The 19,458-nt window shown below is 41.1% G+C and overlaps 1 protein-coding gene across 1 annotated transcript in view; it reads right to left on the bottom strand.

Moving 5' to 3' along the window:
- SHANK2 (SH3 and multiple ankyrin repeat domains 2) overlaps window positions 1–19,458 on the bottom strand; it is a 283,596-nt gene that overhangs the window by 246,039 nt on the left and 18,099 nt on the right. The window contains exon 9 of the mRNA XM_071559239.1: window positions 1,118–1,184. Coding sequence (XP_071415340.1) covers window positions 1,118–1,184 — 67 coding nt within the window. The remainder of the gene's footprint in view (window positions 1–1,117; window positions 1,185–19,458) is intronic.

Below are 19,458 nucleotides of genomic sequence, written 5' to 3'. Positions count from 1 at the left end.
CATTAGCCAGATGTAAATATAAAAAACAACAACATGCTCTACCTATTAGGAATAACTGGTCTATTTTTAGTTAATTTTTTATAGATTACTAATAAATTCAGAAGGATCTAGAATTCTCACATGGAAAGGAACTATCCCAGGAAAAACTTCCAAAGTCATAATGAACTTTCATGCAGAAGTTATGACTTTTATGCAACGTGTCCTCAGTTTGCTCTGTCAGTTGAATGTGCTATAAAAATTGACATTACCACAGAGAATGTTTAATTCTATTCCTGCGGATCGTATGCAACGAGCAAAGGAAATGGAAAGCAGTCCCTTATCCAGAGCAATCCTTAACCTTAAATTTCAGGTGAGCTGCTCTAATTCTCCCTATAAATTAAATACTACCAAGTTGTAGATTTGCATCCCTGAGTTAAATCAGTGCAAACAATGACAGTGTCCTGCTTCAAAAGAAATGCCTTTTTTTTGTTCAGCTTCAGGGTGTTTCTGGTGGAATTTTAATGAACTTAAATTAAAGTATTTTAATTAATTTTTATTAAACTGTTTTAGGAACAACTTCTATCAAACTGGTCTTGATTTTCATGGCAAATTTCTCTATGTAAAACACCTTTAAAGAGCCTTAAGGTTTGTTTGTCAGGGGCCTTTAATGGCTGTCCATACCCTTCACCCAGTGCCATGCACCAGACTCAAGGGTTGGCTTCTGCCATATATTCATTTAATTGTAGGGAATCATCTTTCTCCATCTTCTCCTAACCAACTATTCCTACCTGAGAGCTGCTTTAGGGTGATGCCAAAACAGCCTGAAAGAGCCAATTTGGCTCTTCCATGTATGTGGATGTGTATTTAATCTGTCACAAACTGATTTATCCTTACAAAGCATCTACCATTCTTATGTGTTACCTGTCAAATTTTCATTTTCAGAGCATATTTGGAAAACATTTCAGCTTTTTTCTCCATCTTCATTTTTTTTAGAAGAATTCACTTTAAACCTCCCTGAAATGATCCTTGTGGTCAGCCCTGTAGTTGTAGCTCACACAGAACCAGATTTAACATCTTTGCAAAAGCCTGGCTTTAAATTGGGCAGGTTATTTGCAGTGGCTGTGAGGATCGTGCTTACCTATATCAGCTTCCCTGTGATTCTTGATATATTCAGCCAGCTCAAAATTCCCCGCTATTATGGCCACCTAAAGGATTGCAAAACAGGCACAATTAAAAGAGGAACAATTAATACATTGCCCTCCCTCACCAAGGAGGAGAACAAGCATGTTAGAGCACTGAAAGAAATAGCAGGCACATTTCATTCCATTTCACAAAAACTCTGTATTGCTCCCATTCTTCAGACATTTTGAAACAACATTGAGAAATGTTATTTGTAAGAGCACATGAGGTAACTAGGGAAGAAGTATCAAGAACTACAAATATTCAGGTACCTCTAAGCCACCAAAAAAAAGGATTGAAAGAGAGAAACTTCTAAAGTTATACATAGGTACAGAGTTTAAATTGTCTCAAGACAACCAAGTTCTGAAATAACAATTGGCATTTGCTTTATTTTCTGGTTGTTGAACACAGATGTGTAACTATCTATTCAGAATTCTCATCTAAATGCACTTAGAAAGAGAAACATCTCCACCAGCTATGAGGAAAGTCATTTGGTTATGCCATTGCTGTCCCCTCCTCCCTTTTTCTTCTTCTGTTTTTGCCCTGAATATTGAGCAATTCCCTCTTCTGGCCCCATTTTGCAGCTGTCAGATGCTGTTCCCCGATGGCTCTGTGGCTTTCCTGGTGTATGTTCAAGGCATTTATTGGGCTCACCTTTCCCACAGAAGCTTCTACATCTACAGGGTGCAAGTAAAAAAAAATATTTTTAAAAATCCAGTTTTAGGACTCTCCTGGATACAGGGCTATTGTCAGAAATGAGGAATGCATGGAAACTCAGGGAAATTTCTGAGCTGATGACCAGGAAAGATTATCTGCTGATTTGTGCCTTTCCACAGATCTCAGGGATGAAGAATCACACAAAGGAAGGAGGAATGGCCTTAGGGAGGTGTATGAGTACAATTAATGTAATATTTTTAATGTAAGAGGCATAAGGTCTTATTTCTGTCCTCAGCACAGGGAATTGAGTGGACAAGTTTATTTACTATCTACCAAACCAAACTATAATGTGGAAATCCTTGACAAATGGAGACAAGCTACAAGCTAGAGACAGAAAACCTTGACTACTATGTACATGAGCTTTTTCAAACTTGCTGTAAATGGTATACTCAGAGCAGGCTTCAATCATGACAATTGCATCCATTTCACCTGTGTGTGTGTGGCTCGGCTTCCCAAATGAAGCTTTGGGCAGGGCTGTCCCCACGTGCCCTTCCAGCCTGCGCAGTGGATTTTAGGTGAGGCTCAGCGTGCGCAGAACTGGCCCCACCGTTTCAGTCCTGAGGTTCATCTGCCACGGCCGAGCGAGCTTGGACAGTGCCAGTGAAGTCCTCAGGACTAGAACCTACAGCCCCCGGCATTGCCCAGGAGGTCTCCCATCCAAGGACTAATCCGGGGCTGACCCTGCTGAGCTTCCGAGATCTGACGGGATTGGATGGCAGGGAGGCATTGAACTGCCCTATCCATTTCACCTAAAGATAAAATAATGACACACAGAAAACACATGCACTTCTCATCCAGCACCTCCTGTCTTCAGTGAGTCTCCTACTTGGTTAATAGTGAGACTTGATGATCTTGGAGGTCTTTTCTAAATGACTCTCTACAATGACTTTTGTAAATGATCCTCAGAGTGAACTTTCTATACATCCTACCACAACTGGAAGAGGTCCCATTGAAACACGGGATTGTGATGATTCTTTGCTGTGGGTATGGGTGCACTGCCTTAGGAAAAAGAATGCACTGCAGTACTCCTAAATCAAACTGGATGGGATTATCATGAATCCTTTCTTTCTTTGCATCCCTGGAAATCCTTGCAGAAGAATTTACATGAATGGTTTCAAACACGGTGATGTAATCTCTGATTTTAATTGTGGACTAAGCAAGCAATAGTTGGTGTAAAGAGGGACAGACTGATTTAGTTTGGGTTAGCAAATCTACTGGCTAGTTAAAATACAAGCAAGTCTTGTACACAAGTATAATGCAGTATCACAATAATTTCTTTATGTTACCACACAAAATTTAAAGTAAACATCTGAACACACCATTTATCATGTTCGTAACCTGAACCTACATTTTCCCTCAATTTCTTTTTTAATGCTTTTCAGCTTCCATCTTTTTTCCTTGGAAAATTATTTCTTGTTCCATTAAACATTTCTATCCAATGCAACAGGTAAATAACAGTAATTTTGTTTCCCTTTCATTTCAAATGTGCCTATTTCATGGCAGAAATTCCATTCCACATTTGTATATCATCTAGAAATTACACTCCACACATTTATACTTGTGTTCTAAAATAATCCTCAGCAGCCATGACCATGGCATGTGCATAATAATGATTTCTGTCCTTTAAACAATTAACAGGAATTTATAATATCACCACACTTGCCAGTGAAAATCATGCAATTATTTTCCCAGTGCAATATTAACAGTAAGGAAATGCTTTGCTTTGGGCACTTTTCAGTTGTGCCACATCAAAAGCTGATGGGTTGCTGGGGGAAAAATGCATTAGAATGAATCAGTAACACTGGTTCAACTCAATCCTGCCGCTGCTTTTAGATTGCACGTCCTCTCAGATATGTTACAAGGCTTGTGCACATCATGGTATCTGCAAAGATCAGATCGCTGCCCATCCCTGGGAGTGTCCAGGGCCAGGTTGGACAGGGCTTGGAGCAGCCTGGACTGGTGGGAAGTGTCCCTGCCCATGGCAAGGGGTAGCACTGGATGGTCTCTAAGGTTCCTTTGAACCCAAACCATTAGTGATTCTGTGCTAGGGAGGTCAGAGACAGGCAGGTTGGGGCACTGCCACCTCGCCACCACCTGAAATAACCATCTGAAAACAACCATATTAACCACCAGTAAGCCAATCTCCATCCCAGGAACTCCTCCAGAAAGGAACTGCTTCTCAGCATGGCCAACACAGCAGAAGGTGGCCCTCAGGCTGCTCTGCACAGCCCCAGAGGGGAACTGCTCCTCATCCTCCCTGTCACACAGCACAGGAAAAGCAACAGCAGAGCCATACACTGCTCTCTTTTAACTTTTCCATTCTGCAGCCTGCCTTGGGACAGGGTCGTATGTGTAGCCTGAGGTTTTCTGTGCATTCTAAGCAACTTCTCTAACACCTCTCCTTGACATCAGCCCTAATTAGGATGGAAACTTCCAGCAGGGAATTCAGCAGTGACAGGCAGCTTGCTAGACTGCAGCCATGCTCCTCATATGGAAGAGGTTTTGATGCAGACCAGATTTTAAACCTCAAGTATAAACATGCTCTTCAAGTGATAAATACATTTTATTACTTGAAAAAAAAAACCCAGATATTTCCAGATAACTCAGAGACAGCTTGACAGGGAATTGTTCCTGTACTTGCTTTGAATCAAGCACTGGATTCAGAAGGAACCATTTTTCTCAATTTAATTCGTTTCCACTCGCTAAAAAGAGTATGTAAAACCCGAACAGCAAAATGAAGGGAAAATATGTTAAGAGCTAAAGAAAGCAAGAAAAAGCTAAAAAGTACAAATATTCCTTGGCATGACATCAATATACTCCACTTGAATTTGATGGGTAAAGTGTGTGGGAGAAAGTAAAGTCAGACAAAAATCGGAAAGACACAAAATTGCACTCATTAAATTTGTAGAGTTGCAAACTACAAAGCAGGGAGACTGCAGCCCCTTTTCCAGCCAAATGTATCTTAAATGTGTCCCAAGTTAGTGTGCACAAATAAAAATGGAAGTGCTAATGCATTAGGAGAAGTGAATGGTCTTCACAACAGCCAGGGCTTGGACCAAATTAAGGTGACACTAAGTTCTCCCCTTGCTCAAGATGAAAAACCAAATCAGAGACCAACTGAAGTTCTATATTTCTACTAAAATTCTTTGTACTTCAGAAATACTAATGCAGAGTCTTGGCAGAAAATACTAGAGTTTGATTCTCCCCATGCTTCATCATTTACATGGTTTTAAATAGCCATAGTTGGCTTTTCAGGATGTTCTGTAGACAAGTGTTAGATGTAAAATGGAGAGGTTGTGGCAGGAAAGAAGGGTTTGTTTGAGGTTTCTTTTGATCACAAGACAACTCCTCTTGGCACTGAAAAAGTAGCACAGGCAGCAAAACTACAGTGAAAGTGTTTCCAATTCCAGTAGGAACTGGATTCCAGTCATCCAAATGCATCACATGGGTGTTTATGGACAGGAAATATCACTATGGAAGGCTGGGGGTAGCACTTTACAACCAGAGGCCATCCACAGACTCTGTTGTCCTGAAGCTTCAAAAATTGCAGCTTTTGAAACTGCACATACAGCAATTCAGGTTCTTTCATTCCTGCAGCAAATGTTCCTTTCATTCTCTCCTTTTGACACTCACCTTGCATCAAAAATCTGCATGTCCTCTGTCCTGTTATCCTGCAAACCTGATAAAACCTGTTTGTGCATCTTATAAAAATTTTTAAAAATCACTCACATCCGGTTTCCACTAAAATCTGCTGCTTTTTTGCCCTTTTTTAAAGGGTGTCTGTACTCTGGAATCAGAAAGACTTCACCTGCAGTGTCCCAGCATGGTGTCCATCAAAGCCCAGCAGAAAAGCCTGACTAAGGAGCTCAAGCACAGTGCTTTTCAATCCAAACCAGGATTTTTCTCTGCTGCACACGTTTGGCTGGGATCTCTGCCACATTCTACTGTACAATACAGAGAGAAGAAATGATCTTGGGGTGGGTTTTATTTTTCAATCATCATTAGAGGTGATTTTATACAAATGACAGTAACCAAAGTGAATCATTTATCAGTTCCCTCCCAAGTTTAATTGACCCCACAAAGGCTGTTAACCTAATTATGATCAAGTTACCTTTGATAACATACATGACTGGCCTGGGGAGGTTCCTACACCAGGGAAGAGAGCAGAAAATAAAGCTAAGCAGGAAGATGGATCCTGGAAGCAGGTGAAAGCAAAGCTAAGCAGGAAGATGGGTCTTAGCAGGAGGTAACTCATACAAAATAAGAAGAAAATTGGGGCAAACCATGGAGCATCACCTCCTGTTTCCACAATACTCTGCCTTCATAGTGTCACTGTGAGAAAAAAGGGTGGACTCATTGAAACAGGTGGCAGTGAGACCCACTGAGGGCCATGAAGCACAAAGCCAGGGGGTATCAAGTCACTGGGCAAGGCCCTGGCACGGAGAGCAGAGCTGGCTGTCACTGGCAGGCAGTGCCACACAGAGCATGGCCACTGCCTCTGTGCTCACACAGCTGTTTGCCAGGCTTGCCACAGTCCCCCAGCACCTCATGCACTGTCTCACAGGCACAAGTGCCTTTCAAACCACTAACTGGCTGCAGTGCCCCACCGTGTGCCGTGCCAGGCAGTGCCACATGCTGGGCTGCCAATTTAAAGGAAGGAGAGAGGGAGTTTAGCTGACACTTGGTGAGATGCTGCGGGTGGTAACCGAGGGACAGCTCAGATGAGTGGAAAGTGGAATGAATGAAGCAGCTGCAAGGCAGAGCCTGGGGGAGCAGCAGGGCATGGAGCATCCCAGCACTGCTGGTGCAGCACAGGGCACGGGACAGGCACTGAGAGCCCCAACACTGCCAAGGCACCTGCACAAGGGGCTCTTTTCCTCCTGGCACAGCAATGCTCTCACCTCTGGCTCTCTGATAGCACACTCAGAAACGTTCCCTCTGGGCACAAGCACTTTCAGGGGTCAAGTCAGAAATGAGACATCTGAGGCATCTAGTTAGTTCTGCTCTACTGAATCCTGTTCCCCAAAGAAATTCAGTTGAAATAATGGCAAATAAAACTACTTTGTGTGAACAGTGAGACTGGCCAGATGTCCTGTCACAGGTTTCAGTGTGACAGAGTTTCAGAATGTTTTCAGACTCTGCATCAGAGATGAGTAGCACTGACTCACCAACTCAGCCTCATAAATGCAGTTCTCAAGCTATTAATTTACTCACTTTCAAGTATTTACATTTTTTTATCAAGATTAATGCAGTGTTTTGTTCCTTTTGGGAAACTGGAAATTATATGTACACTTTACCTGGCACTAACCTTTCCCTATTGGTTTTTTTCTGCTCTCGACATGTGTAACAGGTAGACATTATATTAAATTAGAGCATGATCTTTGTAGCCTCTTAACAAACACAGTTTTAGAGCTTTATAGGTTAGTCCCTGAAAGGCAAAAGACAAGACTAAATTACATTATCGCCATTTGGAACAAACTGCTCCACTCAAGGAGAAACAACAGCAAAAAAAAGAGAAATTGAAGTTGTCCCCTCCTAAATCCAGGTAATGAACTTTGACAAACTTTTCCCGTGGGACAGAGGAGAGCATCTCTTAGTTCATTTATGTCTCAGTCAATCCAAGCTGCTGCACATGTTTAAAGTACAGACAAGGTGAGGCCCAAAGTTCTCAAAGGCAGTGCCCAGCTGAAGAGTGGAGGGAGCAGTTTGGGCTGCAAGGCTGTAGCTGCAACTCACAGCAAGCACATAAGGCACCAGCACTCCCCACTTGCTTTTCCTCCTCTTTCCCTTCTCTTCCAGACAATTTCCCTTTCTGCTGAAATCGCATTTCTTTATTCTTTCCTTCAGGACTGCTGTGCTCACCCTTCCCTTGCCTCTGCTTCTCCACAGTGCTTATTTAATGGATGGCTTTTCCAGAAAGCTTGAAATGGCAATGAGCTCAGGTATGACATTGTACCCTAGAGGACAGAACTCCGTCCCAGGGCAAACTGAGACTCCAGGCAGTGGAAATGCAGGTGGGCAGACAAGATTCTCTGATGGAAATCACTCAGTGGGAACTGCAAGAGGGCAGTGATAGAACCCCATGAATAAGACTGTAACCACTGAAACCAGACTTCTAAAATCATCAATTATTTCTTGTTCCACCAAGGACTGTGTTATTTGAACAGTGAAGAAACACCACTCGAGCACCCACAGAGTCACTACCAGCAGAGACACGTGAGGAATTAACACCCAGGAATTCAGAAGGAATGGTTGGGGTCCCTTCCTTAAATAAAAGACAGCTGGAAACATCTTCCATGTATCCCAACAAGGATATGTTTTCTTAGGATTAAAAATAAACTAAGTGTTGTAATTTTTAAGAGTAAGTTTCCAGACAAAAATCCTATCAACAATTGTCCCCATAGCTTCAATAGGGAAATAATAATCCAACACCAAGGCAATCCCTAAACCATTCCATTATAACCACAACCTTTGGAGGTGATTAATTTGATACAAAAACCTGATGGTGTTTCCTGTGGGAAATATAACATAGTTAAACTTCAACATATTTCTTTTCTGTCATGTCTTCCTGAAAGCAAAGCTCTTCCTAATGAAAAGAAGATGCAAAGACTGTTTGGAGTTCTGAATTTTGCCACGGTGTACCATCAAACACACAGCAGTCATCCACAAGGACACTAGAAAGTGAAATTTAGGTTGTTAACTTTGAATTAAGACCCCATTCCCATGGATGTCTGACCCTGCCCATGTAGCACAAAGCACTGAGAGGTTCCACCCCTGATAAACAGGGACACAAAACCACTCAACATGCTCTGCAAACTGAAAAAGAAATTTAAATCTGAAAAGAATGTGCATTAGTTGCTCTCCTATGGGAGAAGCATGTAGATTTTATAACTCTCCTCAGTGGCACAGATGGAGTTCAGCCTGGAAAAGCAAGAAACAATCTGTGTTGCAAATCTCTTTTCCATAGGTGTGGGAGAAAAATTTATTGATCGAGCCCTGTTGGCTCCTTATGTACTTTCAGAGAGCTCCTACTTGGAAGCATGTTTATTTATTCAAAAAATACCAGAACACCTCATGAACTTTTCTTAGGAAATGCATTCTGTGGTCATGCCCTAGCAGAATGTGACAACTTGGCAAATTTCTGAGCTCAAACCACAACATAAATTGCAGGTATTTTCCATCAGAGAAGATGTTAAGAATTCAAAATGGGTCTTTTTTCTCAGCCAGTTAGGAAATCCTCCACGATTACCACAGCCTTGCAATCTAAAATAGAAAAGCTGAATAATCATGAATTCTCTTTCACTCTGCACACTCAAAAGGGCAAAGTATCATCCCACAATTTTGGAGTTGCATTGATTACAGTTGATTTTTGGCTTTGAGGCAATCACACTGAAAAATAAAACCCTCAGAAGTTTCTTAGTTCACGTCATTGAAGAACAAACCCCAAATGCTTGATTAACACACTATTAATATCCCTAATTCCCTCTCTTTATCTCACAGCACTCCTGAACACTCACACTGTGGATGACAAGAAACATGACCTCAAGAAGACACACATGATGACGTTATGGAGACCCACTCCCCAACTTCATTAAAAAATGATCAGCTTTGAAGTTGAGATATAATACATTAATCAGAAATATGTCAGAAGCAAGTCACCATTTTGAGAAGTTTATAGCTGGGAAATACTTTGTATTTAATGAGATAATAATGGGTTTGCTGAAAATATATCAGAACTAAAAGGTTTTAATTTAAAAAATGCAATTAATTGATAAATTTTATCCATTTGAAGCTATATTTCAGGTATAGCATTTTCAAGTTTCAGTAAAACTCACTGCAATAAAAAAGAATAAAGAAAAGCAGTAAATTTTAATTTCTTTTTTCTTTTTTTTTAATATTAGCCAGTAAAATTTTATATTAATTGCAGAAATAACCCACATTCCCCACCAGGACAATAAAATGCTGACAATTTGCCTAAATTACTCTATAGTAATGTTATGAAACTATAAGTAAAAAAATCATACTCAGCATTTTCCTACATCATCTTTCATGGACAGAGGAGAACTCTGAACACTTTTAATTATATAATGTAGCACAAGCTCAGTATAATGCATTTGGAAAGGAACAGTGTATATTAATATATCTGATGTCCAGCAGATGGCAAAATACCAACAACCATCACCTTTAATCTTGAAACTTGATTAATTTTAACCCCAAAGTAATTTTTTTCTTTTTCTTTTCAATCTCCACTTCTATTTCATTGGATAGCAGGATTTAGCTTTACCTTTTGGATGTTGTCTCTACATTATCTGCTTGAAGGACAATTTCATCTTCGTCAGTTCTCGATACAACAAAGCACAATAATGTTACTATCCTTTAAATAGTCCTTTGAAGACAGTTTCTTCCCCAGGGAAATTGTTTTTCTCCCTGAGCATGCTGCTGCTACAGTTCCCAAATTTGCCAGCACATGTTAGCATACTGTGTACTAAAATCTCTTAGCAACAATATCTTAGTGTCTAACATTTCCCTTCTCCCAACTCTGCTTCACGGAGCCATCTGTAGTCAGACATTGACATGCAGGGGCTTAAAATAGACACCTTGCATTTGCTCAACAACTAGTTTGAGCATCTGAAAATACAAATTATGGGGAAAGGGCCAAGGTTTTTTTGAGGCTCATCCTTCCCTGGATCATTTTAGCACTTTTTAAACAGTATTAAGGTCAAAGGAGTGACGCTTCCCAGTGCTTTCCATAAGCCCTCCAAGAAACCTCAGGATGTTCCCTGGGGAGGAAAACCTCACACTGCTGCTCAGGTTACTTCTCAGAGCAATCAAAGACTAGGTTTTTAAACTGCAAGTATTGCTACAGGTAGCACTAAGATCTTTGTTTTTCACAGCCTTGGAGCTTCATGGAAAGCCTCCCACCATGGGTGGGACAAGGGCAATGTCTCAGCTCGGCAGTGGCAAAGGGAATTCTGCAGCAGCAGAATGTAGGCAGTGCAAGAATATCTCACACTCTGCTCAGGGAATGAAAGAAAATTTACAACCACAGCCTCCCAAGCATTTGCTCTTACCATCCAGAACTCCTGCAAAGCTTGCACTCAGAAAACAAAGCATCTTTTTCTCAGGGACAGCAAGTAAACTATTAGTAGTAAAGACTCTGCATAATGCAAGTTATTGATGACAATGCAGTGTGCAACTTAAAAGAATAGTGCTGTGCAAAAACCAGCAAATTTTAACTTAAAACAATCATATTCAGTAGAATACGTTATATAGAATCACAGAATCACCTATTACAGAACCACAGACTACTCTGAGCTGGAAAGGATCCACAAGGATTGAGTCCAACTCCTAAGGGAATGGCCTGGACAGGGATAGGAAGAGTTCACAGTATGGCTTTGAACCATCTTCAGTGTCACCTATTACAGAACCACAGACTACTCTGAGCTGGAAAGGATCCACAAGGATTGAGTCCAACTCCTAAGGGAATGGCCTGGACAGGGATAGGAAGAGTTCACAGCATGGCTTTGAACCATCTTCAGTGTGAAGAACACACTCCCACACTAGTGAAGCTCAACAGGCTTTCCTCTGCTTCAAAGGAACTGGGATTTTACTGCGAAATGTTTTCAGCAGTTAATATTTTAACAACAAGCAAACACACAACAACGTGCAGCCAAATACGGCTGAGCATTATCCAAGAAGCACAGTGCAAGCAGAGCAGTGCTGGCACCTTCTCAGGGCTAAAACGCTGGCTTTGCTTGCAAGAGATTTCCCAGCCCCCAGGGGTCTTATGCAATACTCTCCGTGGCCATGAAACGGTGCCAGAGCTGAGTAGCTCAGTGCGTTGGAGTCAGGACTGAGAGGAGGCAACTACAGTGACTGACCTGCTTTCAGCCACCCACAGGGCTCTACACTGGACTCACACCTGAAAAGCCTGTAGGCTGCCTTGTTCCTTTTCCAGGCACATTCAAGAAGCAGAACACCTGTATTTTATTTTACACTGTCCTTTCACGAACGCACACAACCGCACCCTTACAATTTAACTGGTCTTATTCATGAGTAAGCCATGGCTTACAAAGATAAAAAAATATCCTTTTCTTGCAACGTGGGGGCAAATCATCTCACTGTTGAGGCTTTGGAATGTAAACTTAACTCCTAGGACAAAAGGATTCCTCCTGATGTAAAAACCATCTTGACAGGAAGTGTTGAGCTGAATATGGCAAGTTGAGTGAAGTTCCCACAAAACATGTCAGAAAGCAAAAAAAGAACATGCAGGCAAATTCGGGCCCAACTTCACTGCTTCATGACATTCTTTCATTTCCCCCTGTTTCTCTAGATGAGGAATAACTAGGATTTTTAAGTCATCCTTCAAGGTACAGAGTGTATTAAGCCTCCTCCAGGGTCACTGCATGTTACTGGGACATTTCATGTTTCTACATATTTAAAAAGTAGAGAAGAAACCCTTGCATCTTCCTCCTGCTTCTCTGCTAAAATGTCACCTAACAAGTAATTCCCAAGCAAAATGTACTTTTCTATGCTTGTGTTTTAATAATTAAAGTGAAAAAGAAGGAGCTAAGTGTGATACACACACAATTGGCAATTGCAGGCTCATTCCTTGGGAAAATCTAGCTCAGGCTGGAAAGAGCCATCTGAAGGCAGTTATTACATAATGCTCATTACTGCTACCTGCATGAGCAGAGATTTCAGAGGAGTATGTACTAAAAGCAGATAAAGCCAGGTTGCAGCATCAGATGAATCAGATAAGACACAGCCAGCAATAAAATTGACAATTTTCTCCGGCCCCTCCAATAATATGCTAAAGCAAAAAGCCATGAAATGCAATCTTCTTCAGCTGAACTCTCTTAGAAAAAGACTGAGGACATGTGCTCTTTGCTGGGTTTTGTCTGCCTTGCCAGTCCAGGAAATACAGGGCTGTGCAGAAAATCCAGCTCAAGGGGAGAAGCTTCCACCTCTCCAGGCAGCCTTTCTTCCCCCATGGAAAAGCCAAAATGTGCCACTTCTTTCCCAAACACTTTCAGAAAAGTGCCTTCCTACTCACAGCAGGCAGTAGATGCTGCCCACTACTCCACAGCAACAACCTGATAGGATTCAATTTTGCAAACACTTAATAAGACAGCATTGCTTCGACTGAACCAAAGGGATGAGAATCCTTTTGGAAAGCACTGAGGATAAAATGCATCGGGTTAATAAAATAGTGTGATAATTATACCTAATATGTTCGGTGGATTGATTCCAAACTCTGTGGCTTAACCATAATAAAGCCTTTGGAAACATCTAGTAATAGTCAATACCAATAACATACTCTGATGGAGAAGGAGCATATGCCAACTGCATGCCATGAATGCTCCCTCCAAATGGCAGTGAAAAGAGATTCCAGGTCTGTACCAGAGGCACAGATCCTCCATTTTTATAAGGAGCAACTTGGAAATTGCACAGAAATTACTGCTGAGTAGTCTGTATAGTCATGCAAAGACCCCACCATACACATGAATGGTACTAATATCTCAAAATTACATAAGTTAAAATAAGATTATATAATTCTCCATTGCATCTTGCATGAATGGCATTATATCCCAAAATGACATGGTTTAAATTAAGATTATACAAATCTCCATTGCCTCTTGGTGCTTCACCCATGACAACTTATCACGCCTCAATCACACATGAGCCTTCCATAGTTTGAGGCAAAAACTGGTAGTGACCCTTACAATTTACTTTGCTTAATTTGTTCCCACTTATAACTTAGTTTCAGTTGCTTCTGAGCTTTGAGAAGCTTGGTGGGAAACCCCACAGATTGGCTCAGAGGTGCAGGTTTATCCAGGGAAATTGCCTGTGGGAACACCTGAGGTAGAGAGCTGGACACCTCTGAGTGGGGAGAGAAAGGGCAAAAGGGGAAAAAAAGGGTCTTGGAAAACACAACACAAAAGATGGGGTCAGGGAGACTCCTGCATAAATTTGCTTCTTTTTTTTAAGAAAAAAGAAATAATATATTCTGCAGTAAGTATTTTTAATGTGTCCAAGCATGGCAATATTTTGTCTCGCTCAATAAAAGACAATCATGTGTTTCAATTCCTTTATGCTTTACCAAAGCACTTCCATGTGGCTGCTTTTCTGAAAAAGGGTTAAGATGAAGGTTAGGAGTGATGAGGCAGGAGAATGCAAACCATCCCAGGGTCATGATGAACAAACTTAACTCCATTCTGGATTCATAGACATTGTCCTGCTCCCTCCTGTATATCTGACTGTATCCAGCCCTTACCAAGGCAAGTGAGAGTATCAGGAAAAGCCTCTTGGGCTGAGGTCTGACTATTCAAAAGTATCATCAAGATCTTTAGAAGTAGTAGTAGAAGGTGACTTTGCTGTCTCATGTTTTCAGCAAGAGTATGACCTTCTGCTCCTGTCACCATAAATATATATATGGCAATATTTTTATTTTTATATATATATATATGTATATATACATACATATACATATACATACATATGTGTGTGTGTATATATATATATACACACACACACACACACATATATATATATATATAAAAAAATATATATATATAAATATATATATAAATATATATATATATATATATATATATATATATATATATATATATACATATATGTAAAAAACTATTGATCTTTGGTAATTGTACTTCATGTGCCAGTAAAGAGAAGCATCTGCCTAAGAGTTTGTCAATACTGACCAAAGCAGGAAAGCTGTTGACTGTTAAGGCCATTTCAGACTTGCCATCAATGCACTTTCCAGGTGGAAGGGTTATTTGGAACATCTTGGATGGAGCCCTGTGACTCTCAGGAATATTTCATTTGCCAGCTCTTCCCCAATACCAGTTTCCCCCACAGACCCTTCAAGACATCATATCAGGACCACAAAGGCTGATGTGTGTACCCAAGCTCCAAAGGCAAGGTGTAAAATTCCCAGAAAAACCTTTTTCTCAAAGGAGAATATGTGTTCCTCTGTATAAACAGCATTTCAAGGTAAGGGATGAGAAACCACATCATAATTAGTCATTGTGTGGATATACCACCCTCAGACCCCTCTTTTTTATTATTATTAGTAGTTTTATTTTAATTATGTCTTCTCAAGAAATCATGTTAAGTATGCCAAATATATACATACTCACATACCTTTTTATTTTTAAAGGAAAAATGCATGGTTTCTTCTGGAACAGTCACTTGTAGAAATTTTAAACTTAAACCAAGCAAAGCGAGTATGTATAAATTCCATTATTTGACTTAAATCAGGACAAAAGCTGGAAAAAGCATAAAGTCTGACTAAAGGCAGAATGCCTCATGAGATCATAGCTGTTGCTTTTGCCAATAACACCCAATATTCAATATACATTCTTCACACAGGTGTTTCAGAAAAGGAATTAGGATGAAAATAATGTTCCATTAACACAACACTTACATAGCTCATCTTGAGAGAAAGCATTATTTTATATTTGTAAAGGTTTTTTTTTATTTTAAAATTAGGTTCATGACCCCTTCAAAAATAAATCAGAGGCAAAAAAAGACCTGGGAACAACTTCTTTTCCTTTCCTTGCAGACTTCATCAAAAAGATGGCAATGAAAAACTGAAATAACCTCACTAAAAGCTGGGCTTTGGGATGCCATTCCAGTGATGTGCTGGATAATAATCAAGGCTGGTTTTTCCTAGAGCACAAGCAGTGCTGGGAATGTTGCACACACATCCACCTTGGGACAGCCCTGTCCCTCCCAGTGTATCCCCGTCCAAGGCTTCTTCCCCACCATCGCAGCCCAGCTAAGATTCTCATTTTTCATACAGCCCCAATTTTCCCTCTAATCTTATTTTCTTGCTCTTCTGCCCTTGATGATTAAAGATTTCCCCAAGACTCCCTTTATCAACCTTCCTCTGGCTCCATTCCCTCTCATTTTTGGGCTCCCAGCTGGAGTCTCAGCCAGTTTTGTGTTGTCCCCCCACGCTCCACATTGACTTTCCAAGCCCAGTTGTGTCTGCCTATACTCCCCCCCCGCCAGCTCAGCTTCCAAGTCTGGAGCCTGCTTTGGGAGCCCCTGGATCTGAGTCAGACTCCAATCCCTTCCCTCTGCCAGGATTGAACAGGGAGATCACCCGCAGCGAGCAGTGCGATTACAGACAACAAACCCAAAGACCACACCACAACACAATAGGGGAGACCAGGCAAAGAGAGGTGGGGCAGCAGAGCCCTCCAGCAGGAGCAAAACAATACATGTCCTCCCTCAGTCATGCTCTCAATGGGCTGAATCACTCTGGTTTTCCTCAACAATGTCTCCCTGAGACACCAGGCATGGAAAACTGCCTTTCAAGGGATTCAAATCTGGCAAAAATAGGAGTGATGGAAAATAGATGTGGAGACAACAGAATGAGAGCAACAACCACACCTGCAGGACACTGCTGCTCCTCTGCCATCTGTGTGATGGCAGCACACATTCCCCCTGCTGCTTTGGTACAACAAAGGTCAATAACAAGGGACATCTGAAGTCCAAATCACCCACAGCCCTGCCATTAAAAGAAGGCACTAAAGGCTACCTCAGCACAGTTCTGTGTATTTTAACCCATTTGCTTTAAAAACACTGACTAATCATTCGTCCTATTGGCTAAAATAGTGTTATATAGCCCATATGAAAACATATGAATTATTCACACAGAGCTGCTGCTCACTAAAAGAAAAAGGAAAAACATGATAAACAAGGTGTATGTTCCTTTTAACTTACAACTTAGAATTTCAACAGCTTGTAAACACTGAAGAACTAAGATTTCTCAGTTACTGGATTAATATGTGCCAGATCAGTGATATATTATTTTACACTAATCTGGGAGGACATGAAATGTATGGAAAACTAAGCAGCTGTGGACAGTGAGAGGATATTGTGGCTTTTCTGGAAGGGTATTTGGGGAGGTTTCACTAATAAAATAGAAATTAATAAAATAACATGTACAGTAGTTAGATTACTCAGCCAAAACAGGATGGATAAGTGATTAATAAACAGAACTGGCAATACTGTGTAATGATGTGGCACAGGTTTCATCTTGGCTCAAAATGGGGAATCACCAAAATGCACAGCAAACAAAAAGTTCTCACACTCACACCGAGGATGGTGATGCAGGAATTGCCCTGATCTGCTTGGACCACACCCAGGGAGGATGGAGGAAGGAGATTCACCCTACATCCATATATATTTTAATACTTATTAGCAGGAGGAAGACCCTGCAAAAACAGCTATACAGAAATATTTCTGCTGCCCCAAGTCCTGCAGCTTTTCAGCTGTGGGTGACATCAGCAGTGGTGATTGCTGACTGGGTGGACTCCAGAACTCAGGCAGGATGAAACATATTCCTGCAGGGACAGCTCAGGAAAGCTTAGGTGCTTAGGTGGGAAACACAGACAAGCTTTTTTATGTCCTTTTTCACATGTGGCAATGCCATTCCAGAGCTAACTCTGCCAAAAGGCAAAAAGGACAGCCAGTCCCAGGCTGAGGTGTGTGCACACAGTGGGATCCCTGAAAGAAGTGGCAGAGAGTTCAGCCCACCTGAGCTTTCTTCCATATGATCCAGTATAGCCATGCTTGTTCCAATAAACGCTGACATTTGGGAAGAAGTGAACACGTGCACATCAGGGTTTTTTTTTGTGGCAAAATTGCACCACATTCATTGGATGCTAAAACTCTGCTGCTCATTTTCATCAAAATAAACAAAGCCTTGGCAGGCCCTGAAAGCAACACACTAAGTTCTCCATGTCTGGATCCTTTTGTTTTACAGAATCACTCGGTTTTCATAGCATCATTTTTCTAAGCAGTGATTCATAAAGAATCATCCTTTCAGCTTGCTGAGAAAAGAGCATAATGGGGGTTACTCAAAGGAATAGATGCTGTAGCTACAACAGCTCTCATTATGTACAAATGAGCTGGCTTGATGTTTCTTGCTACTGATTACATGAGCAAACATTTTTAGGATGCAAAATCCTATTAACTCAAGGGGATTCTGCATAATTTTATAACAGCTCCACTCATGGTGTTTGAGCCACTGGGTCAGCAGCAGACAGACAGCAAGGAATTCATCCTGGCACTGCTTTGCTGCAGTGCTGCACTCAGGCTTTCTTCCACTTACTCCATTCAGGAAAAATGGAACTTCTCCTACATCCTCTGCACCTAAAAGGAAGACTCCATAGAGTGAAAAGATGGAAAGTAGTTTCCTTTTTACACATATGACAGTTCAGACAGGGTAAGACAAAGCCAACCTAAATGGCAGTCTTGTTTGTATTAGGGGAAGAGCAACCAGTCAAGATAATAACCTACTCTATTCCATATGGACAGGACAAAGTTCACTTGGTCAGGATGTGCAACTCCACAGCTACGCCCTGAAAATGAATTTTTCTGCCTCCCATGCTCACTTTACCATATTTATTTTTGGGGAGTCATCTCTCCCTTCTCGATGCCCTACAACGACCAGAACAGCTTTTACAAATCTTTTCTTTCTGGCCTCTTCCCCTGTATTTTTCTGTTCTAAGAGGAAGTACAGGAATTTTGCAGCACTAAGCACAAAGAAGGCAAATGGAAACTCTTTTATGTGACTTTTACCCTCCCAAAAAATCCTGAATCAGGAAGAAAAGTTAATCTCACAGACATAAAGTAACAAATTCTAATAATCCAATCCAAGAGATGACCCTGGAATTCATCCCTCCATACTTAGTGTTTTCTCTTATGCCATTTTTTGGTTATTCCAGGATTTGAGGTGCAGTGATAAGTATTATCCAGTACTCAGTGAATTTGTGCTTGGCCTATATTTAGATGGCAAGCAATTAGCAGTCCAGAAAATGGTGCCTAAAACTAAATTATTAATGCACAGTTTTCCCAGTTTGGGGAAAACAGGCTCAGAAGTAAACCATGATCTGCCTGGGATTTGCAAGAAGAACTATTAGAGCTCTTGAGATGCCAAACTTAGGTCCAGAAAACCTTCAAAATATGGAGCTAATTAAACAGATACAGGGTTTTTTTAAAGGCAGGGGGTTTTTTAAAGATAGGAACTCAGAGGGTTTTGTCCTTTTTATTTTGAAGCATTCCAGCTTCCATCCCAATTTTCTCCCATGTCAGATTGCATTATGAATGTTTCCCTGAAACCCAGGCTAATTAATCCTGCCTCAGAAACGAGGGCTTAGGGGTGTCAGCCATTGGATGAACAACCCTCTTCCATTTGGATTTTTAATTAAGCTTTCTGACAATACTTTAATACAGGAAAATGGCAGGAAAAAAGGTCTAGTAACTGACTAATCCAAAGGAAGACTTCATTTTACTTTGGGGAAAACAGATGAAAACTTCAACCTCTAGCAGTGACAATGCAGTGAGGTCATCCCAGCCCTCACTCAGTCCTTGGATCCCCCTGACGTGGCATCTTGGACCTGCCTTACATGGGATAGGAGATAAACACAGAGCAAGGCACATCCAGCCACAAAACACCAAAGATTCCCTGGTTTGCCACCCCAAACTCATCAACAGTGTCACTAGACCTGCATAGAGTGTGTTCATCTCTCACTCCTAATTATT

This window comes from Pithys albifrons, chromosome 6, assembly GCF_047495875.1.
Source record: "Pithys albifrons albifrons isolate INPA30051 chromosome 6, PitAlb_v1, whole genome shotgun sequence".
Taxonomy (NCBI): Eukaryota; Metazoa; Chordata; class Aves; order Passeriformes; family Thamnophilidae; genus Pithys; species Pithys albifrons.
The sequence above is the reverse complement of the archived record's forward strand: the minus strand, read 5'-3'. Positions and strand labels throughout refer to the sequence as shown.